The following is a 24528-nucleotide window of genomic DNA, read 5'->3' as shown; positions in this document are numbered from 1 at the left end:
CTAACTTCATGGAATGCCCCCTGGTTCTTCTATTATCTGAAAGTGTAAATGTTGCGTTCGTGCCTGTTTCTCGCCCTCGCTCCACCCTCTTTACCGCTGTGGTGACTCCCTCTGGCCGCAGCGTCCTCCTGCTGCTTCTCCTCAGGATTCCCAGGCTGGCCTGATGCTACGGATCCGCCATGTTCCTGATGACGTAGGACGCGCGCTCCAGACTTTGCACCAGCAAGGGCGCGAACTTCGGGGGCATCCCCCCATAATGATGTCATCCATTTTCAATTTAAAAGGTCTTTGTTTGCTAACTACAAATGAGTTAGCAAGGTCTCGAATCTTCCCTTTGGGTACGATTCCCCAAGCTCCTCTGCCTCCCTTTTCTTACATGGAGTACCCGCTCCTCGGGGGCTCTGTTCTTGCTCTTCTTGATTTCAGCTTGCAGTATGGGATCTGGTACTCGCTCCTCGAGGGCCTACGTTCCCGAAGACTCAGAAGACTCCTATTGCTTGGAGGCGATCGCAGACGTGAACACAGTGAGTCCTATTACAGACAGGAACCGGTACTCGCTCCACGAGGGCCCTTGTTCCTAATCTCTAAGACTCCTTACAGTCTAAGGCGTTATCGCAGGTACGGAGGTTGTGAGCTACTATTGCAGATTAACAGATAGGCCCTCATGGAGCGAGTACCGGTTCCTATGTTCCTAAATCTCTTCTAGCCTCTCTTCTATTCCAGAAGCCATCCCATACACAGTTATTGTGAGTTCTATTTCAGACTGCCTATAGGAACCAGTACTCGCCTGCGGCTCCTGTTCCTGAATACTGAAGACTCTCTGTTGCATAAGAAGACATTACAGATATCTACAATTGTGAGTGTATCATCTACCACTGGTTATGTCCAGCATTCCCTGTCTACTCACTACCTATGGTCTCTCCTTACAGCTCAACAACTCAGAGATCATAGTTCCAGTATCAGAGGGACTTCAGCCCTGCTGGGCACATCAATTCACTACTGCCACCTCTGGTGGTTCTACTTCCAGTCTAATAAAGAACTATGTGTGTTTGTCTCAATACTCCAGCCTAGCCAGTGGTCCCTCTCAGGATCTCCTCTTGAGGGCGCTGTCATTTGCCATTGACCCAAGGATTCACCTTAAATTGCTAGCTCCTCCCCTTGGGGGAGCAGCATTGAACAGTAAATAACCAATTCACATCTATTCGTTCAAGATCTCTCATGATCTTAAAGACTTCTATCATATCCCCCCCTCAGCTATCTCTTCTCCAAGCTGAACAGCCCCAACCTCTTCAGCCTTTCCTCATAGGGGAGCTGTTCCATTCCCTTTTATCATTTTGGTTGCCCTTCTCTGTACTTTCTCCATCACAACTATATCTTTTTTTAGATGCAGCAACCAGAATTGTACACAGTATTCAAGGTGCGGTCTCACCATGGAGCGATACAGAGGCATTATGACATTTTCCGTTCTATTAACCATTCCCTTCCTAATAATTCCTAACATTCTATTTGCTTTTTTGACTGCTGCAGCACACTGCACCGACGATTTCAATGTGTTATCCACTATGACGCCTAGATCTTTTTCCTGGGTGGTAGCTCCTAATATGGAACCTAACATCGTGTAACTACAGCAAGGGTTATTTTTCCCTATATGCAACACCTTGCACTTGTCCACATTAAATTTCGTCTGCCATTTGGATGCCCAATCTTCCAGTCTTGCAAGGTCCTCCTGTAATGTATCACAATCCTCTTGTGATTTAACTACTCTGAATAATTTTGTATCATCCGCAAATTTGATAACCTCACTCGTCGTATTCCCCTTTTCCACTGAGAAAATTGACCATTTAATTCTACTCTGTTTCCTGTCTTTTAACCAGTTTGGTCACATGTTGCATAGAGATCTAATCACACAGCAAGCTATTGTATTGGTTGAGATGACCAAATCAGTCTAGATGTATATTTAGTTGATTCCTCCTTTAGATATATATTGAGGTACCAAGGCTCGTCCCCCTTTAAAATTAGTTTCTGGAGAATCCCATTCAAGGCCACTCAAGGCACTAAAATGGGATTCTTCTTTGGCTCAGACGTGGAACCAACACGCAGCCTCCCAGCATTGTCAGGGTCTGGGAGATCAGAGTCGGCAACCCCTATATATGACTCCAAACCTGGAGGAAGTTCTCTATCCTCCATGGAGTAAGGATTACCCTAGTCATCCAAGCCAGCAGAGTCCACATCAGTGGAACCTGCAGCAGGCCAGGGCGTACTCCGACACTTATCCCCGGCATCAGACTTGTGATCCTGAACTTCCAGGTTTGACCAGTTCCTCCGATCATTAGAAGGGACTACAGCCCTTGAAAAAATTTGACTTAAGAGTAAAGGTGAAATGATCCATACAAAAACCAGGGGACGTTGGAGAGGCGCCCACTGAGAAGTCCTCCTCCGCTGAAATTCCAGTTAGGGGAGCCTCAAAACCAGGCAAAACTTCTGACAGATCCCCCCTCCAGTCCCATTCCCGTATACTGCTGGGAAGGGCCAGGCTCAGCCAAATCTGTGGGAGAAAACTCTCCCTGAGCTTCAAGGCAGTGCTGACATGATTAAAGGGGACATCCTGCTGTGATGCCAGATTATGGCAAGCAGTGCAAATCGCAAGGCGCTTAGGATTCTTGCTACCTGCGCCATGGATAAGATCTCCACTAACTTCAAGCTTACAAACAAGCATTTGACAATGGTGCATCCAGCTGTGCAAGGCAAGCCCGGAAAGGATACCCAAAAAGCAGGACACCTAAAATTAGGGCACCCAAGTATGGGGTGCCTGTATTTAAGATAGGATGTCCTATAACCACGTACTCTCTTATGATAAAGAACTTAGGCACTAGGATCTGAGGAACATATGAACTACAGAAGCCCAAAATTTGGACACCCAACTTGTTCGGTCAAGACGGACACCCAATCTGGACGTGCAGGTGTGAACAGTGTCAGTCACTATTTCACGGCAGACTTGTGCAGGAGGCGCGCAAACACTGCCTCGGCCTCCAACGTGGCATCTCAGCAAAGCCTGATAGCGGGACCTAACCAAAAGGCTGCTCAACCTGCCAAATCTGTTGCAACTCTCCAAACTAGAGAAGTAAACAAACGTCAGATCAACATGCTGAGAGTCGGAGACCAGAAGAGGGGGGGAGGAATCTCTAAAATTATCCCTCTTATGTATGTATTTTCTTTTTTTTTTTTTTTAAATCTCCTTACCTGAGCTCATCTCGTCCCAGCCAAGTACAGAGTCAGTCTCCGGCTGTAGGGGGAGAAGGGTAATGCCTTCACTGCCACTCTCGGTTTCCCGCACCTGCTAGCCTCTCAGCTAATTGTCTCATTAAAATCAGTTACCAGACCGAGGCACTCGACTGAGGGAGGAATCGTGAGATATCACCTCAGGAGAACTCAAGTGAGGGAGGGACCATAACGTTTCACCTCAGGAGAAGCAGCGCATGATTAATCTTTTTTTTTTCTCCTTCTCCTTCTCTTTTTTTTTTTTTTTTTTAAACAGACGATCCCCAGTAGGGAGATGCATATCCACCATGTGCTGGAGATGGAGAAAACTGGCAAACATCTAATGTCAGTGCTGGGGTATATAATACCGTGACATCAGCTCTGTCTCCATCTGCTTGTAGAGGTGCATAACCCACTGGTCATGGTTTAACTTGTCTGAATGCTGAGAAAAAAGCATGTCAAAACCCTGAATACTACGAGATCTAGATTGCTTGAGCCAGGGGCTCTCTCTTGAGATCAAATAGTAGCAGGGATAGAAGATACCCATCTCGTTCCCTGCCCTATAGTGAAAATATCAGACATTGCCCCACTCATAATTACTCTAGCCTTGGGTTCTGTTTATAACAACTTTATCCAAGAAGTAAAGGACTCAGGGAAATTAATGTTTCAGCACAGCAAACATGAAGAGCCATGAAACCCAATCAAACGTTTTATCCATGTCCATTGATATTACAATGCCCCAGATTTTCTTTTTAGCAGCCAAGCGCAAGACATCATGTTGTTAGTTGTTAGCTGATAGTCACCCTTTAATAAATAATGTTTAATCAGCAAGGATGAGAGTTGGCATAAGATTTTCCAGCCGAAGCTGCAGTAGCCAAAATTTTCATATCTGCATCTATTGTCTTATGAATTAAGACAATCAGAGCATGAGATAAAGTGTCCACATTGGATCCAGAGGTTTTGATGTAATTGAACATCTCACTCAAATGTGGGACCACCAACTCTGCAAATGCTTTGTAGAATTCCACTGGCAGTCCATTTGGACTAGGACGTTTTCCTCCAGCTAGGGCCTTCATGAGCCTAGTTACTTCCTGTGCCGTTATAGAAACTGATAATGCTGCAGCCTCTTCCCAGTGGGAAACATGGCAGTCCTAGCAATTCCAAAAAGAATGTCTCCCTCTGCAGGTATGGGCCACACCCTATAGAAATAGAAAAATGAGAGGCAAATAACTTATTAATATCTGATGGTAAATGTTTGATGTTACCTTGCTCATCCCTAATACCTTAACTGATTGTATTGTCCATCCTATTTTAAATCAACTTTGCTAGCAAGGGACCCACCTTTCCCCCTATTTGTAATAATTTTGTTTTGTGAATCACAAGGATTTTTCTATATTAGCAACTTACATCTGTTTAATTCATCCCTTGCCAAAATCAGTTAAGTGTTCTTATAGAACCATTTGCTTTACGTAAATGAATTCTATTTTTGTTTCCAGCTTCTTCTGTCTCACATTTCTCTGGCAGTTAAGATAACTAGCGTGAGATATTATGCCCCCCCCCAACCACTGCTTTTAAGGCTTCCCTTCTTAATGTGGGATCATATTCCATTATGGGAATCTGGATGTCATAATTTTGAATCACTTCTCTCCATTTGTCTTTGAAAAATCCCTCTTTCCCAGTAGAGAAGTATTCATTCTCCATGGTCTAAAGGAGCCCAAAGATTTATATAGAATAAGCTGAATAGCCACTGCATAATGTTCAAAAATCATGTATGATAATATTTCAGTTTCTAAATCTGTAGGCTTGAAGGGTCCATTAAACAGGAAATAGTCTATTCTGCTCATGTCTGATGTCTAGCAGAGAAAAAAAGTGTGATGTCTGCCTTGCAGATTTCTTTTCCTCCAGACATCCATTAAGCTGAACATCTGTTTCAAATTAAAGAAACCTCCCCTGGATTCAAAATTAGAACACGCTCCCTGGGATATATCTACTGTTGGGTCAGCACAAATATTTCAGTCTCCCCTAATACATAACTGCATGGTATCAAAATCAAGCAATATATCTCACATCTTGTTGTAAAACTCCATGTTCCCTGTATTAGGACCATACATAGATATATCACAATCTGGCTGTATAGGCTGCCCTCTAGCATTGTGTATCTACCCTTCAGGGTCACACCAAGAGCGATGTATTTGCAGAGGGAAAGTTTTGTATATCAAAATGTATTCACCCCGGCTATGTGAAGAGTATGATGCTGCATATATCTGTCCCACCCAAGCCATCTTCAGTTTTTCATGCTCTTTAACTATCGGATGCGTATTTCCTATAGGAATGCAATTGAGGCTTTTTTTATTAAAATATTGTAGAATTCTTGACCATTTCACTGGAGAAGAAATTTCCTGTTCTTTGAGGAATACCAACTGGAGGTTTTCAGTGAGATTGTGGTTATACTTTGGATAAATCAGATTACAGTAATTTCTTCTGGTTTTTTTTGCTTTTATCATCAGATATTTGCAGTTTCTTTTGTTTTGTTTGTTATTTTTTCAGTGGATCAAGATGTCTCCATTTTCAAAGCTTTATATTTTATTGAGTTTGAAGTAGTTGAATTTGTATAAATTATTTTGAGGATTTATTCAGGTTTCAGGTATAATATACCATATAATGTAACAGGCTTACACATTTTTTGAAACATTTAAAGTTACAGAATCCTACACTACACATTTACAAAATACCTCCCTTAAAACTATATAAAACCCCCAATCCCAGCCCCAGAATACATATAGAGGTAGATCTTAAAAACATACGTGCGCGCGAACAAAAGTACAAAATCCGGGGTCGGCGCGCGCAAGGCTGCCTCCGTTCCCTCAGAGGCCGCTCCGAAATCGGAGCGGCCTAGGAGGGAACTTTCTGTCCGCGTCCCCCCACCTTCCCCTATCTACCCCACCCCCCAGGCGTAACTTGCGCCGCCTCGGCATCCCCCGGCACAGGCCGCAGTGCCGGGGGACTCGGGACCGCCCTCCCAGCCACGCCCCCAGACCCACCCCAAACCGCTCCCTGACCACGGACACACCCCCTCCCGCCCCTTTTATGAAGCGCCGGGACTTATGCGCGTCCCGGGGCTTTGCGCACGCCGGCGGCCTATGCAAAATAGGCACGCCGGCGCGCGAGTGCCCTGCGCGCGTAAATCCGGGAGGATTTACGCGCGCAGGGCTTTTAAAATCTAGCCCATATTGCACATTCAGACGTATTCTACTATCCCTTAATTAGCCATGTTTAACCAATTTAACATTTCTTATTTCCACCCAGTGGTTGGAACACCATTAAGCACAGCCTTTTCCCTTTTAACTAATCATTATTATTCAATTTTAAAAAAATGTGATAATTTTGAAATATTTGGTAGGTTATCATTCACTCTAGCAGTTATGGTCTCATATATGGTCTCTAGCACGTCTTCCCTCCAACTCTTCTACACAACAGATTACCACTGCCATTCCTACCAACACCGGAGCCAAATTTGATACCTTCCAACCCACCTCAGCCAAGGAGATCAAATCCCTCCTAAAGAGACTGAAACCATCCAGCCACCCAGCAGATAACATACCTACAAAACTGCTCCTTCGTATCCCAGACACCTGATGTACAACTTTACATGTTTTGTGACTGGTTGAATTCATTAAATAGCCATTTGCAATTTAATTTTTGTATCAATTCATTGCAAATCTCCTTTCTGGATATTTTGATCTCAGTTGAGGATAATAGTTTTGTGACCACACTATTCCGTAAAGAAACGGATCGTAACACTTTATTATCATATCACAGTTGCCATCCGAAAGCTTTGCGTGATAACATCCCAACTGGCCAGTTTTTGAGAGTCCGCCGTTTATGCTCTTCACAATCTGATTTTTTGATTCAGTCTCGGGAGATGACTGCGCGCTTTATAGAAAGGGGATATCCGATGCGGGTGATTAAACGGGCTTTTAAACGAGCTTTATACACTAATCGGGATTGGCTTTTTCTGCTCCCTTCTATATCAGATGAGGTATGCAACAACTGTATTCTCCCGTTTTCAGTTTTAAGTAAGTCGGTTGCAGACATTGTACGTAAACATTGGCGGGCATTATCTCTGTCTAACTTGTTTCAGGGTTCCTTGCGTTTCACGTTTCGGAAGGGCAGGAACTTTCGGGATAGACTTGTCCACACTGTATTTTCAAGGCAATCGGCATTACCACCCCTTGGGGGGACTCACAGACCCTGTGGTCATTGCACGATGTGCAATGTGCAGCCATACGGATACGATTTCTTCGTTTGAACATCCTGTTAGTAAACGTGTCTTTCAACTACGCTCTGACTCTGACTGCACTACCCAAGGTGTTGTGTATATAGTGAGGTGTCCCTGTCCCCTTTTCTATGTGGGTAAAACAAGTAGGATGGTAAAGACGCGGATGATCGAGCATTGCTCGAATATCCGGCACCAGAGAGGGGATGAACCCCTGGTTGATCATTGGTCTCACTCAGGGCACTCCATTTCTGACCTCTTCTTCTTCGTGGTGGAGGTAGTCACACGCCCCCTCCAGGGGGGGGGGGTGACTTCTCCGAGCACCAGAGGTGCAGAGATGGATACACAAGGGTGTGTATCCATCTCTGCACCTCCGGTGCTCGGAGAAGTCACCCCCCCCACCACTCCTCTGCAGAGATGGATACACAAGGGTGTGTATCCATCTCTGCACCTCCGAGCAGAGATGGATACACACCCTTGACACTGTACGTCTTGAACAAAGAGATTGAGTGGTATCTGTTTGTATGATTGGTTTCTTGTTCTCTGGCTCTGTAATGATTGGTCCGCATGAATCTCGCGATGGATTCCTGTTTCGCGCCTGTCTCTTTAAATGTTTGCTGCCTATGAGAGCGTTCGCGCTCCTTGGTGAACTTGTTAACGTCAACATAAGAGGTATGTGCCTATACTATTGTTTGAAATGATGTAGCCTTTTGTTTTCCGTTCCACTATGTTTATATATTGTTTTTTACAGATTATACTGAAGTTGTTGGTCCCTCCCGACGCAGCCACGGCGAAACACGGGACCGTGTCTGGGGACTTCTATGAGATGTTTGCTGCTTGAAAGTGTAGTTGCCAATTTCATGTTTTGAAATAAATATACATTCTTTGAAATTCATGGTGGAATTAAGATATTTCCTTGCGCTATTGTTGATCTCTGGTAATTGAAGTCTCCCATTATTACCGCACTACCAATTTGGTTAGCTTCCCTAATTTCTCTTAGCATTTCACTGTCCGTCTCATCATCTTGACCAGGTGGATGGTAGTATACTCCTATCATTATAGTCTTCCCCGACACACAAGGGATGAGATGCCAATTAAGTCTATGTCATCATTCACTGCTATACATTCTAATTCTCCCATCTTACTTCTTAGACTTCTGGCATTAGCATACAAACATTTCAAAGTTTGTTTTTTGTTTGTATTTTCATTCTGCTTTTTAATTGATAGGAATAAGTTAGAACTTTTTAGCTCAGGTGAGTTTTTAGTTACAGGCACTTGGACTACTTTTCTTATTATTGGAACCTCACTGTCGGGATGCCCTAATTCTAATGCATCATTAGTATCCTTTGAAGATACCTCTCTCCGAACCATGCACTGCCGAGCGACTGTCGGCATTCCACTTTGCTCTAGTTTAAAAGCTGCTCTATCTCCTTTTTAAAGGTTAGCGCCAGCAGTAAGTTGTGTCGGCCGGCCGGCCACCCATGCCCCGCCTCTTTTTTAGGCCGCCAGTTTTTGGTACATACCAGGAGACACACGTGGCCATGGGCCTTTAAAAATCCCCACGCGCGTATCTCCCAATTTCTATATGCGCCGGTGATTTAAAATTAGGCCTTAAGTTAATACTGAGTCCAGAGTTAAATTCTTACTGGAAGTTTTAGATCATGTAGATCTAAATTTTAATTTCTCCATTCATCAAAGGTCTCTTTATGACAAAACTATTAGATCAAAATATTATATCAATATCGTGGACGTGGCTATGTTGCTGGGCTGAGCGGACACTCCTCTACCCTGCACCCTTGGGATAGCGCATTTTTATATACCTTCCTGCAGCTTTACACCCCAGCTCCCACCTCAGTTTTAAGCATTAGTTATTGCTCATCAGCCTGCACCTGGTGATGGCAATTTCCAGTGGCAGATTTCATTGCTCATAGCAAATAGATTGTGCAAAGGCACAGACCACGTGGTAGGCCCAGAAGACAAAATGGTTCTCCTGGCTCAAGATAACAAACGAGGTCGCGGATCTATCATGTCCCTCCATCACCAAAACCTTGAAACCACCCCAAGCTAATAGACATCCATGGTACACCCCGGAACTTAAAATCCTTAAACAAGAACTTCGGAAAAAAGAAAGCAGCTGGTGCAAGTCTCCCTCCACCGTCTCAACACTAAACTACAAAACATACCTCAACACTTACAGAGCAGCCATCCTCAAGGCCAAAAAAGATTTCTTTGCAAAAAAAATACATAACTTCTCATTCGACTCCAAAGCCCTATTTTCATTTGTATCATCGCTAACAAAAACAGCCCCACCAACCATCCCTGACGAACAAGCATCCAACAAAGCCACGGAACTAGCAATATACTTTGATAAGAAGATCACCAACCTCCTCAAGCCTATCTCTTCTCTACAGCCGACACCTATGCCCCCCAGCTCCTCAACAACCACCAAGAATTTCAGCATGTCATCCTTCGAAACCCCATCATCAATGGAAATCGAAATCATCCTCAACAAGCTCAAACCCTCCTCACATACTTTGGATGCCATTCCCTCCAATCTGCTACTAGCCATTCCCAACACCATTTCCAAAGCATTAGCAGACATCATAAACTGCTCCTTAACTCAAGGAAAAGTCCCAGAACAACTAAAAATAGCCATACTGAAACCCCTAATAAAAAAACCTAACCTCTCAACGGATGACCCTGCAAACTACCGTCCAATCGCTAACCTCCCCCTGATCTCAAGAGTGATGGAAAGATTAGTTAACAAACAACTGGCCGATTACCTAGAGGAGAACAACATACTCTCCCCTTTCCAATTCGGATTTAGGAAATCACAAAACACCGAAGCACTACTCACATCATTATCCAATACTATTCTCCTAAATCTGGAAAAAAAACAACCATACCTCCTCACCCTTCTTGACCTATCCGCCGCCTTCGACACAGTTAATCACTCCATCCTTCTCGAGCGGCTATCCGATATAGGAATCCAAGGACAAGCTCTCAACTGGTTCCAATCATTCTTGGAGAATAGATTCTATAAAGTCAAGATCAATAATGAAGAATCAATACCCATCAAATCAAACCAAGGAGTCCCACAAGGATCATCTCTTTCCCCAACTCTCTTTAACATTTATCTGCTACTTCTCTGCCACCTACTCTCCAGCCTTAATCTAAAACACTATATCTTCGCTGACGACATACAGATACTTCTTCCCATCACAGAATCCCTGCAAAAAACCTGGGAACATTGGAACAACTGCTTACAATCTATCAAAAGTCTGCTATCCAGCTTGAACCTCATACTCAATCACAACAAAACCGAAATCCTCATCATCTCACCAGATGACAACAATATTCTCACCAACTCTCAAACGCAACACAATTTGCAAAAACATATATTAACCACTCCCCATCCGTCAGGGACTTAGGGGTATGACTCGACAATCAATTTAACCTCAAATCCTTCATCCACAATACCACTAGAGAATGTTTTTTCAAACTTCAAGTATTAAAAAATATGAAACCGCTCCTCCATTTCAGCGACTTCCGATTAGTAATAACTAGACTATTGCAACTCCCTTCTACTAGGTCTCCCAGCCATATCCACAAAACCTTTACAAATGGTGCAGAATGCTGCGGCAAGGTTACTCACCAACACAAACAAAAGAACACACATCACACCAATTCTACTCAGCCTACACTGGCTTCCGATAAAATCCAGGATCACCTTCAAGACACTAATGATGATCCACAAGGACATTATGGGCACCGCCCACCTTCATCTAAACACGCAACTCCACCCCCACACATCACAAAGACCCATCAGATACAAATACAAAGGATCTCTATATGCCCCCCCCAATCAAATCCCTATTAAGAAAACAAGCACGCTCCACAGCAGGGCCCACCCTCTGGAACTCACTACCTCCAGAACTCCGACTAGAAACATGCCATCAAACCTTTAAGAAAAACTTAAAAACATGGCTCTTCTGGCAAGCCTTCCCGGAACTGAAGCAACACTCAAACACTGGTCAACAGGCAATTTAGAACAACACAAACCTCGTGAACTAATCACTCCTTATACGGACTGTCACCAAAGGCACCACTGTTGATGCTCTAGTACGTCAGCTAGTGTCATGCTCTGATCATATCACCCAATTTTGTACTATTAACTGATACACTCAATTAGTTCATTATCTTGTAGACAATTATTTTTGCGACATTTAAAATCTGTTTTGTCATGTTATTAATATCTACCTAATAGTCACATTCTTATGTTCAGAAACTTTGTTTGACATGCTCAGAAACTTTGTTTGAGTTGCTTTAACCTGTTATTGATATTTATCTAATAGCCACGTTCTTATGTTCAGAAACTGTGTTTTATATCTACGTTCTCATGTTCTATGTAACGCCTTATCAGCGACTGTTTTGTTCTATGGAAACCGACCTGATTCGATATGTCTATCGAGAATGTCGGTATATAAAAATTCTAAATAAATAAATAAATAAATAAATAAAATGGTGCCTGATCCTGAGCTCCCCATAGAAGGCATCTCTGAAACGGCATTGAAAGACTTGACCCACATGGTGTCGGTGGCAATTACAGACCAACGTCTAAAGCTACAAGCATCAATAGAGAATTTGCGAAACAAGGTGGAAAGTTATCATACTTCTCTAACTGAGATCAGCCATAGAGTGAGTGATCAGGAAGATCGCTTCACTTCTCTCAGCGCCACAGTCAGTGAACTTACAAAAACAAACTCCTTGAAGATAAATTAAACGATTTGAAGAACTGCAGTCATCGAAATAATATCTGTATTGCTGGAGTCCCGGAAACTATTCAAGGCGAGGAGCTACTTAATTTCTGTGAGCGCTGGTTGCCCGAAGCATTACAAATTTCGATGGAGGACAAGAAAATCCTTGTGGAACGTGCACATCATCTCGGCGCAGGAAGGCCTAATGACAACAGACCACAGCAGGTGATAATGAAATACTTACACTATACTGATAAAGCTAAAATATTGGCTGCTTTTTGGAAAACTTCAGATTTGAAACATGGCACCTCTAAGCTGCTACTTTTTCTGGACTTTTCTGCGAGAGTCCAGGCAGCCCAGGGTACTTTTCATCCAATTGCTCCCAGTTATTTCAGCATGGTGTGCGCTTTTCTCTACAATTAAAAGTGTTTCATCAGGGGAACACATTAATGCTTACAATGGTGCAAAAAGCTAAATCATTCTTGGACTCTCTCAAGGATTGAAATGTGGATCCCTTTGGTCCTATGTGTGGGTCTAGGGGGCTACTGATCTGAGAATGGCCACTAATGACTGGGTCGGTGCTATGAACTTTTTCAGTGCATGAGTAATGGTTCGACTTTGTTTGAACTGGTAACCTGCAACATTTTTCAGATTTGTTTCTTTATATTTCGTGATTGTGATATCTCAGAGGTATGCCTCTAACCCATGGCAGACACGATTTCGGTCAAGTTTGTGGGCCGCCTTGTTCAAGATGGCTGTGGATTTTCGTCATTGTGGGAGCGGACAAATATCCAAATGTATTTGCAGTTGCTGCGAAAGAAATTTTTTCCCTTCTACTTTTTATCATGGAGATCCCAGGAGACTTGTGGGGACGATGCTGCTGTTTTACGCAGAGATCAGGAACAACTTTGCGTTTGGACTTTTGTGGGGTGGTTTCTACAAGAATTCAGGGTTTATGGGGTTACTGGGTTCGGTGCGTTTGGGTGTTTGCAAGAGTGTATATTTGTGTGAATTGATGTTTGTGCCAGGGCTGCTTGTGTATTTGGCTATAACGTGCTTCAGATGTGTATTGTGTTACCTATACATTGCTAAAATGTATCTCTCATTTGATACATTTGATCATGTCAATATTTGTTCTAAAGGAGGGAGCTTGGGCTGGGGGGTTGCCTCTGCTTATATATCCTTTTTCCTTCGCATGCTTGGTTTTAAAAATGTCCTTATTTGATTACTAAGCTTTCCTTATGTTCTCTTAACTTGGATGGACTCCACTCACCAATCAAGCGAAAGAAAATATTAACAGATCTCAAGAAGCGGGGCATATCTATAGCTTTCTTACAAGAAACACATTTGGATGCTACTGAGCATGCCAAATTATGGAGGGACTGGGTGGGACAGTGTTTCTATTCTTCCTATTCAATGAGACAGCGAGGTTTTGTTATATTAATTCACAAGGCCATCCCATTCATACTTGAGAAACAATTTTCTGATCCTGAGGGCAGATTTCTGTTCATAGTAGGTTCTTTGTATGGCACGAAAATTATCATGGCTAACGGGAATGCCCCTAACCATTACTCCCACCAATTTTTCACCTCACTGGTGGCCAAACTACTGCACTGGGAGGGGTATGTTTTTATTTTGGGTAGTGATTTTAACATCACGGATAACCTTCAGGAAGATTGTCGACTTCCCAAGACTTCCAAGAGGTCGCAGGGCAATATAGGCATTGGTTTTTAACCCAAGAGTTGAAAGTTATTGATAGTTGGCATATCTTTCATCCTCATGATACAGAGTACTCCTTCTATTCTCATGCCCACAATGTATACTCAAGAATAGATTACATTTTGATCTCATTATCCTGTTTCTCTCAACTGCATAAATGTGAAATGTACGGTTTCCTTTTCTGATCACTCTTTACTTGTATGCACCCTTGCGTTTGCTGATGAGGGGCGGATCAGACCCCCTTGGAAAATGTCCCCCTTGTTTTATCATGATAAAGAATTTGTCGGGTTCTTGTGTGCCAAATGGGAGGAATACAAAGAATTGAATCTCACGCAGGATCTGTCGGACACTATTTTTTGGACCGCGGCGAAGGCTGTGCTTAGGGGTCATATTTTGGCCTATCAGGTACGGAAGAGGCGCTTGGCTGCCCAAAAAGAATTGGAATTGTCCAAACAAGAAACCCTTCTCAAACGTACTCACGTTAGTTGTATGACCTTAGGAATTCAACAACAATTGGCCTCCGCCAGAAGGGAACTGGATGCATTACTGGATTTCAAGGCAAGACAATTTGCAATACTATAAATACAAATTGTTTCAATGGGGTAACAAGTCTGGTAAGCTGTTGGCGCGTTTGAGGAATGTAGGGCCAAAGACCTTCATTCCACATTTGTGCTTTGGTGGTTCAAACCATGTAGATACGGAAGCGGTCCTTAAAGTTTTTCAGGGGTTTATCCAGAATCTTTATACTACTGCACCATCCGACTTAGCGAACCATCAGAAGCATTTCCAGGGGATTGCTTTCCCAGTTTATCCTCTGAGGATAAATCTAAGTTGGAGGATCCCATTATGCTGGGGAGATCCAGTCGGTGGTAAAGCAGCCTAAGTTAGGTAAGGCCCCAGTGAATTTTTTAAAATTCTTGAGCCATGGAATTTTGAGCCCCTCTGGGAATTGTATGGGGAGGCCTTGTCTGAGGGCAAAATGAGTTTTGAGAATAACTTAGCAACAGTTGTGCTTCTCCTAAAACCGGGTAGAGACAGAGACCCCTTGGTGCCGGGGTCCTACCAACCCATTTCACTCCTGAATCAGGATATTCAAATTTTTTCAGCGGTGCTAGCTGCTCGGGTCAACAAAGTTATCCATACCATTATGGCACAGGACCAGATGGGATTCATTTCTCACAGGCACTCTTCAGCTAACATGCTGAAAATGCAACTTACGGTATTGTTAAATGGTCGCACAGATAGTGATGGCATGTTGGTGGGTTTGGAGGCTGAGAAAGCGTTCGGCCGGGTAGAATGATCTCATATCTGGTGGGTACTAGAGCACTTTAATTTCGGGGACTTGTTCATTCATTGGGTGAAAGTTCTGTGTGCCTGTCCTAGAGTTCAAATCTTGGTTAATGTGCACTGTCTGAACCTTTTTGTCTAGAGAGAGGCATGCGTCAGGGTTGCCCCTTATCTCTACTGCTATATGTACTGGCGAGTCTATCAATGGGTAGGAAAGAAGTTAAGGTGAGCATGTTTGATGATGATATGCTTCTATTTTTAGCTTACCCACAGGGCTGTTTGATGGACATCATGGGATTTATCGATCTCGGATTCTTTTCATGGTAAAAATTAATTATGAGAAATCCACTGCATTTCCCCTTCGTGCCAATCTACCAACTTGATGGGTGGGGGTTTTCCCTCTTAAGTGGCGTGAAGAAGATATGAGATACCTGGGTATCCATATAACTCACACGATTCGTGGTTTGTATCTAATCAATGTGGGAGCTGTTATGGGGAAAGTTCAAACCCTTCTTGAATGGTGGCGCTCATTACTACTCTCCTTGATTATACTCCCCAAGATACTTTATCCTCTTCAAATGCTCCCAATTTGGTTGAAGCAATTGGATGTAATTCAATTCAAATCCATGATCTCCGCTTTTCTATGGCAGGGAAGATGGCCGAGATTTAGATTGGAAGTCCTTATGCGGGAAAAAATAAAACGGTGGCTTGGCTGTCCCAGATTTGCACCTGTATAATGTTGCCTAATTTTTGTATTAATTAGAGGTCCAATCCTATATGTATCATAAATTTGACCCAGAGGGGCTACTGGATGAGTGGGCTGCCCTCTACCATGGGATGTTTTTACTTCACATACATAAATCTGCCCTTCGCAATTTAAATCTTCATACATTTTGGCTGGGGGCGTTCCAGAACACTTGGGAATATTGGAGGGCAACCACACAGAGCTCTATTGCTCTTTCTCCTTTTTTTTTTTACCTTTAATTGGCAATAAAGATTTCCCAGAGGGTCTCACGGTTTCGGTATTTCATACTTGGAGAGAACTAGGGTTGTCTTGCCTTGGGCAACTAGTGGAATCAGATGTACAAACCCTATGGTCTTTTCAACAACTTCAAGAACAATGGGATATCCCAGGGAACATTTTTTTTTGCTTATTTACAAGCTAGGTACTATGCCTTGGAGTTCAGTCAGAGAAATACTAAACTAATCACCTTTTCAGAAGAGGAGACTTTTTTGGAAACCACTCCTCGCGTCAATAGATTTGGAACCTGGGTACGCTTTTTGTTCCAATACCAGTCCTCGCTACATCTGGATTTTTTGGCCAAGCAATGGAGCGAGGACTTGACAGTTTCTGGTGGCCTGGTTTGGCCTCTGTTGGAAACAGGATGCTGGGCTTGATGGACCCTTGGTCTGACCCAGCATGGCAATTTCTTAAGTTCTTATGACTTGCAAATAGAGATTGATGCGCCAGATATTGGCAGAGCATTTATCATGCTTTATTGCTGTATGGTCCCTGCCAACCTGCGTGAAATTCAGTTCAAATGTATTCACCATTGGTACTTAACCAGAGAAAAAGGAGTGAAACTACGGTTATGGTCTTCTAATGAATGTTTGAAGTGTTCTCACAGGTGGGGCAATTTTTCTCATATGTTCACGGAATGCCCAGTACTTCAACCTTGCTGGAGTAAAGTATTCTTAGCAATAGAGCAAGTCTTGGACACCCCAATTACATCATCAGGTGGCCTCATTTATTTACACCTGTTCGAGGAAGACCTTGCCCTTCCGGGTGGGGGCAGATGTTTGTGGTAATCTCTCTAACGTTGGAAAAGAAGGTGCTACTATCTACTTGGCACACGGCCCTGGCTCTGGACTTTCAAGACTGGCACCAAATAATGCTTCATTTTGCAGTGTTAGAAACTTTAAGGAAGAAAGAGCTTAGCCATAAGCATAGTGCTCTGTTCTTGAAAAATACTTTGCATTATGGGAGAGAGTCTCTAAATGGAAGTCAACATAAATACCCACAAGCCAGGGAATCCATTATGTGTGTGTGACAAATGAGTGAGTTTGGCTCGTAACTCAATTAGCTTTGGGGGGGGGGGGCTGTAAAAAAAAAAATGCTGAAGCGAGATGGAGCACCCATCATGTTTTTTCATCTAAGTTCACTGCTTTGATATCTTTCTCATTGCTATGATATATATCTGCACTGTTGTACATTATATTGGGTTGATCATGTTGCTTCAATAAATATTATGTTAAAAAAATATATCAATATCACATTTCTAGAATAAACAATATGGCCATTGAAGTGCATTTTAAAAAAAGAAATGTAGACATTCTATTAATAAAACTATTTGAAGGACAACCTGGTTAAAACATTTCAGGCCTTAATATTTTCTGTATGCTCCATTTCTAGATAACTGATTTGAGCATTCAGTACATATCTGGGGTGTGTCATTATCTTCACATATTGGACATTTCTGGATGCATACATCTCAGTGACAGATCACTCAAAAACCTTTGGAAAGGCTGTAAACAACTTCGGATCCTTAAGATGCTGTACTGCAGGAGCATTACCAAGTAAGAATTTACATTTTCAATCTATAAGAAATGCCTGTATTTACAGTTACACAGATTTTATCTACTATATCATAAAATTGTTCATTAAAAAAAAAGTCCTTCAGTAGTAATCTTCAGAAGTTTAAGCACCAAATCATTGTTTAGTAACACTGACTTTTCTACAGTAGTTTGATTTTTCTGGTTGAGAGCTCTGTGCACTTTTTCCTCTGCAAACATAAAAAAAAGCCATTATGGGTATCATTATCCTAAAGCTCAGTAAGCCACAGAGACTAACATATTTTTCTCCAGCACGTTTGAAAAAATGCCAGCAAATTTGGGACAGCTTCAGGGAGTCATTGTAAGGGCAAGGAAGGCAGAAGACCAGAGATTGAATAGATTGTGGTAACAATGGGTATGGATAACTCAGTAGACTTAGGGGTACATCTTTAAAAAGTACGCTGGATTTTATAAGATACGCGCGTTGCCGCGCGTATCTTATAAAATCCGGGGTTGGCTCGCGCAAGGGGGTGCACATTTGTGCAACCTGCGCGCGCCGAGCCCAGCGCGGCCTGCCTGTTCCCTCCGAGGCCGCTCCGATTTCGGAGCGGCCTCGGAGGGAACTTTTCTTCGCCCTCCCCCCACCTTCCCCTCCCTTCCCCTACCTAACTCACCTCCCGGCCCTATCTAAACCCCCCCCTACCTTTGTTGGCAAAGTTACGCCTGCTGAAAGCAGGCGTAACTTTCGCGCATCGGCCGGCAGCCCCACTCCGTCCTCCGGTCCCGGGGGCTGGTCCAGAGGCCTCGACCACGCCCCCGGGCCCGCCCCCGAAACGCTGCAGCCCGCCCCCGAAACGCTGCGTCGTTTCGGGAACGCCCCCGGACATGCCCCCTCCCTCCCCTTTCCGAAAGCCCTGGGACTTGCGCGCGGGCCTTTTAAAATCCGCCCCTTAGTGAACAAATAGGTCATTATCTGTTATTACGCTACTCCATTACTCTCCATGCAAGAGGACATTGCAAGCAAAGCATTTAAATGAGGCCCTCAGTCTTCAGTTTAAACAGTTACAAGTACCCAAGTTGCTTGAGCATTAACATTTCCAGGTACATTTTTTTTTTTTTTTTACACTAAAGAGTGTTGCGGTCCCGGTCGCGGCACTCGCTACCGGGGCCTTACCTCTTGGCTTCTGGCATCGGGCCCAGTCTCGCTGGAGAGCTTCACCAGGTTCCGGACCTGTTCAGCGGTGTCCCCGCAGGGGCGATGCCATCAGGACGCCCAAGCCAGCCGCCCTCCTCTTAGGTGCGCGCGCGCAAAGAGGCGAAAGATATAGGCCCTTTCCCGCCACTCACTGCTCCACCTGCTCCCGTGACATCAGACGCCGGTGGGTATGTAAGGTCGGCGCCTGCCTCTAGCAGACGCCTTGCAACGAGGTTACCTTGCGGTTCCTAGTTGCTGTGTGCCTCGGAGTTCACTAACTTCTCGCTTGTAGCCTGCTTCAGTTCCAGCCTGGTTCCTGCTTCTGTGCCTTGCTTCAGTTCCAGCCAGGTTCCTGCCTTAGTATCCTGCTTCAGTTCCAGCCAGGTTCCTGCTTCTGTGCCTTGCTTCAGTTCCAGCCAGGTTCCTGCCTCAGTACCCTGCTTCAGTCCCAGCCTGGTTCCAGCTTCCGTGCCTTGCCTCAGTTCCAGCCAAGATACCTGCTTGATCCTGGTTCACCTTCTCAGCATCCTTCCTCGCCTATGTCCTAGCGGCCGGATTCCTACGGGCTCCTCCCGGGGGAGTCTCGGCTTCCAGGGTGAAGACACCTCTTCAGTTCTCCTAGCCCTATCCCTCGACTCCCACAGGCTCCTCCTGGGGAGTACGGGCGCCCGGTGTGAAGGCCACCTCCTTCACCCGGCCTGCTCCCCCTCCTTCAGAGACAATAGTCCATCTTACCATAGTCTCCGGTAGGCCAGCTCAAGGGTCCACTAAACAGTATAATCACAACAAAGAGAGCATTTGAACAAAGAGAAAGGGTGCTTAAGAGATTTATCAGAAGGCCTTTTTATAATTAGTGTTTACCCATGTACATTTAGATCAGAACATAACATAAGACCAAAATGCTCATCTATTCTCATTTTTTTTTTTTATTCTTTATTTATCATCTTTTTAAAGAATATACAAACAAAACATTTGTATCCGAAATTCAGAGACATTTAGGAAATAACAATAAGATAATTTTTCAAAATACAATGAAAATGAAAATAACATAATATCCAGTCTCTTAATACTTAGGGAATATTGGAGAGAAAGGAAATATTCAAGGAGTACACACGATATCAATCAAATTTTTTATGTCCTTCTTCGCACCTAATTTTCCATTGTCCCAACATTCTCATCGGATGGTCTCCTTCCAGACAAAAAAGCCCTCAATTGATCTGGTAGAAAGAAAATATATATGTTCCTGGACAGCTTGATAATGCACTTGCAGGGGTACCTCAATTTGAAGCTAGCCCCCAGTGCTATAGTCTCAGGTCTCATCTGTAGGAAGTCCTTTCTACGCTGCTGAGTAGATCTTGACAAATCCGGATAAACACGAATGAGTCCACCACAGAATAATGTAGAAATATTTTTAAAATAATTCCTCATTATCTTAGAGACATCACTTTCTTCATAAAATGAAACAAAAAGAACAGCACGATCTATTATTTCTATATTGGAATTTTCAAGGTAATCGGTCAGATTTTGAAATCCAGACCCTTGTTGGGGAACTGTTAGAGGAGTGCTTGTTCTATTTGGAAGAAAAAATATTTTTTTTACAGGTGGTATCTCTTGCTGGGGAATTTTCAGGGCTTCCAAAATATATTTCTTGAATGATAGCAGAGGGATTTCCCCCATTATAATCGGGGAAATTCAAGAATCTCAAATTTAAATGTCTTACATGATTCTCAATAGACTCCAGCCTTCTCAGTGTGGAAATCCTTTCTGATATTATTGAAGCATTTGTATTTTGGAGGCTTTTAATATCATCCGTTATTTGTTTAATGGAGTTACCTTGTTCAGTAAATTTCTGTTGTGTTTCTCTTTCGAGCAACCCAAATTTAGTGGAAATATTTTCAAGTTGTAGGGCTTGATTATCTAGTTTAACCGACATTCCGTTCATGAGATCCCAGATATTCTCCAGGGTTATTTTCGCCGGCTTAGTAAATTGCTGGGTGAGAGATTTTCTTACCCCACTTCCTGCTTCTTCGTCTGGCTCCCCCGTTGTCCTGGAGGTGGACGCCGCCATTTCCCCCTCACTACCTGGCGTCTCAGCCACGCGAAACTGCAGGATTCCTCTGGGGTCACCGGCCTCGAGGACGTCTTCTGGGCCACCCCGCTGAGTTGTCCTCACCTCTTGGGTATGTTTCTCAGCGCCTCCGGCGCCCTCGAGGGGCAAAGCTCGCGCCGGCGTTTTGGGATCCGGGGGGGGGTTAGTGAGAGTTCCCCGGGAGAATATGGCTCTCCTCTCGCCACAACTCCAATGGGGCTGACCTCCCCCGCTCCTGGTGCGACCGTGGCGAAGTCTGTCATTAGCCGTTGTCCGGTTGCAAGGTCTGGGTCGGGTGGGAATACCCGGACCTTGCCCTTTCTTTTGTGAGGCATTTGGGATGAAAATATCGCTGGAAAGCTTAATACAGGCAATGAGAAATGCGGAGCTCACGGCTATGCTCCCGCTCCGGATGCCATCTTGTTTTCTCTCCCATCTATTCTCATTTTTTTTCCAGTTGCAATAGGGCAGACCCCACTCAATCTTTAGGCCAAAGGATTCTCTGTGCTTGCCCCAAGCTTTCTTGCTTTTAGATAGTTTTTGCTTTCAGCACCTAACTTGGAAGGAAGGCTACACCATGCACCCACCACCATTCAGTGAAGGAATATTTCCATGTTACTATTTTTTTCACCCAGTTTCATACCATAATCCTTTGTTTTAGAATGTCCTGTCCACTAAAAAAAAAAATACATGCCTCTTGTGAATTATTTATATCTTTGAACTACTTGAATACTTTCTATCATATCCCATCTCTGCCTCATCGCTTCCAAAATATGTATATTTAGATTCTGGTCTCACTTCATACACCATTTTGGCAGCCCTCTGGAACTGGGGATAATAGTACAGATTATGTCACATTTATTTATATAGCAGTATTACCTTTTTTTTCTGATTATACCTCTTCCTTTGACCCTAGTATTCTTCTAACTCTCAATGCTGCCTTGTTAGCAAAAAAGGACATCCTCAAGATCATCATACGTACATGTTATCCCAAGATCCCTCTCCTGTTTGGTACACATCAGTACCTCAAATCATGTCCTGCTCTTTGCACCTGTTGCATGACCAGACTTTTATGTTATAGCTGCCAAAAACTCTTGACTAAGTCTCATTTTTGCACCTATACATCATTAATTGTAAAAATATCAAAGAGAACCGAACCCAAAACAGATTCCTGTGGCACTCCACCAATAACCCTCCTTTACTTGGAGTAAACGTATTCCACCCTCTTGTTGTCACTCAACCAATTTCTAACCCAGTTAGTTACTGTAGCATCCAGCTCTAAGGTGCTCAGCTTATTTAGGAGCTTTCTGTGGAAATGGGCTTACTAAAATCAAAGTATATCACATCTCCGTTTTCTGCCTGTCTTCAAAGAATGACTTGGCACTCCATTGTTTTTGTGAATACTTTAAGGTCCCTTAATATCCTGGTTTCAGTGCCAGGCTTACTTTCCGTTTTGTTCAATCCATACCAACTCTCTTATGTAAATGTACTAGGGTCTATCTCAATTCTGTTTGTATTCCTGCCATTCATCTGTTGTCCCTTAGTCATTCAATACTGCAAAAAATAAAAAAAAGTATTGTTCACCCTTTCTACTTTTTCCTTATGGTTTAATGCATGCTATAAGTGTCTTCCTCTAACTGAAGATATATACTTGATCTACAATTTACTATAATGCATATATATATTTTTGTTTTTTTGTTTTATTATAGATCTGCTGCTTGGAAAGCTGAAACCAGAGTGGAAAAACTAGAATATAGTAATGATGATCCACCTCCCTGGTTTGGATACGATCATAAAGGAAACCTATTCAACCCTGTATTACAAAAAGAACATGAAGCAGGATCAGAGCGTCAAGAAGTGTTATTTCTCAATGAAACTACTGATGGCATCTAATTTTTATCTCCATTCAACGACTGCACATATTAACAATATTACAGGACCTCCGCTACTTCCTGTCCTAGAAAAATGTTCTCAATGAATACAGAGAATGAGTTCTATTTTATCAATAACTGAAATCATGGAACCTAATGCAAATCTGTTAAACATGCAGTAGCCATGGCTTATGATTAGTGTATATACAGCTGTCTGAGCAGTGGTTTAAACTTACAAAAATACTAAAAACAAACTAGATAAGCATGTCTTTCCTCTTGCAAGAAGGAATGGATTCATTTTTTCCATGCCAATTTTTGCTTATTTGAGGGTAGATTTTTAAAAGAACCGTGTGTGTGCCCATAAAAGCGCATAAATCGCCATGCACAAAAATATGTGCATTTTATACCCTCATTAGGCGCAGGAGTCTGGTGAACATGAGAGAGCACCTCTTTATAGGGCTCAGTCTGATATTCTATAAAAGGACCATTGTAAGGGGGCACTTTCATTCGGGGTGAGTTTTCAGGAGGTGGGTTGGGGTAAGGGGGGTGTGTTATAGACACATTCAGAGGGCTCCATTGTAAAATTGACATCATTAAAGAATTTTTTTTACTTAAGTGCATAATTTTGTGTCATCTGCAGATTTGATCACCTTACTTGCCGTACCCCTTTCCAGATCATTTATAAATATATTAAAAAGCACCAGTACAAATACAGAGCCCTGAGCCAATGCACTGTGAAAACAGATCACTTAATCCTACTGTTCATTTTCTCCTTTAACTAGTTTGTAATCCAGAAAAGGACATCGCCTCCTGTCCCATGATGTTTTAGTTTTCTTAGAAGCCTCTTATGAGGGACTTTGTCGAATGCCTTCTGAAAGTTCAAATATACAACATCTACCGGTTCACCTTTGTCCATGTGTTTGTTCACCTCTTCAAAAAAAATGTAGATTTGTGAGGCAGGCCTTCCCTTGGAGTAAATCCATGCTGGCTGTGTCCCATTAAGCTAAGCCTATCTAAATGTTTTGTGATTTTATTCTTTATAACAGTTTCCACGATTTTTCCCAGCACTGAAGTCAGGCTCACTGGTCTATAGATTCCCGGCTCACCCCTAGAGCCTTTTTTAAATATTAGGATTACATTGGCCACCTTCCAGTCTGCAGGTACAATGGGTAATTTTAATGATAGTTTACAAATTAATTGAAATAGGACTGAAATTTCAATTTTTAGTTCTTTCAGAACCCTGGGGTCTATACCATCCAGTCCAGATTTACTACTCTTCAGTTTGTCAATCTGGCCTACCACATCTTCCAGGGTCACCGTGATTTGGTTCAGTTCATCTGAATCGTCACCTTTGAAAACCATCTCTTGAACAGGTATCTCCCCAACATCCTTTTCAGTAAACATCGAAGGAGGAATTCGTTTAGCCTTTCTGTGATGGCCTTATCTTCCCTAAGTGCCCCTTTAAATCCTCAATCATCTAACAGTCCAACCGACTCCTCACAGACTTTATGCATCAGATATTT

The 24528-nt window shown here is 43.1% G+C and overlaps 1 protein-coding gene across 2 annotated transcripts in view; it reads left to right on the top strand.

Annotated features, from left to right (window-relative positions):
- FBXL13 (F-box and leucine rich repeat protein 13) overlaps positions 1-23509 on the top strand; it is a 310049-nt gene extending 286540 nt beyond the window's left edge. Inside the window, exons 20-21 of one of the 2 annotated variants that reach the window (XM_029617147.1) lie at positions 17711-17874; positions 22844-23509. In XM_029617147.1, the coding sequence (XP_029473007.1) occupies positions 17711-17874; positions 22844-23027 (348 nt within the window). In that variant the 3' untranslated portion in view covers positions 23028-23509. Of the gene's footprint in view, positions 1-8285; positions 8423-17710; positions 17875-22843 lie in introns of those variants that run through there. The other variant, XM_029617148.1, reaches the window with a different exon arrangement.
- The last annotated feature ends 1019 nt before the right edge of the window (positions 23510-24528 follow it).

Source organism: Rhinatrema bivittatum, chromosome 9 (genome assembly GCF_901001135.1).
Source record: "Rhinatrema bivittatum chromosome 9, aRhiBiv1.1, whole genome shotgun sequence".
Taxonomy (NCBI): domain Eukaryota; kingdom Metazoa; phylum Chordata; class Amphibia; order Gymnophiona; family Rhinatrematidae; genus Rhinatrema; species Rhinatrema bivittatum.
Note: the sequence above shows the minus strand (reverse complement) of the source record. Positions and strands in the feature narration are given on the sequence as shown.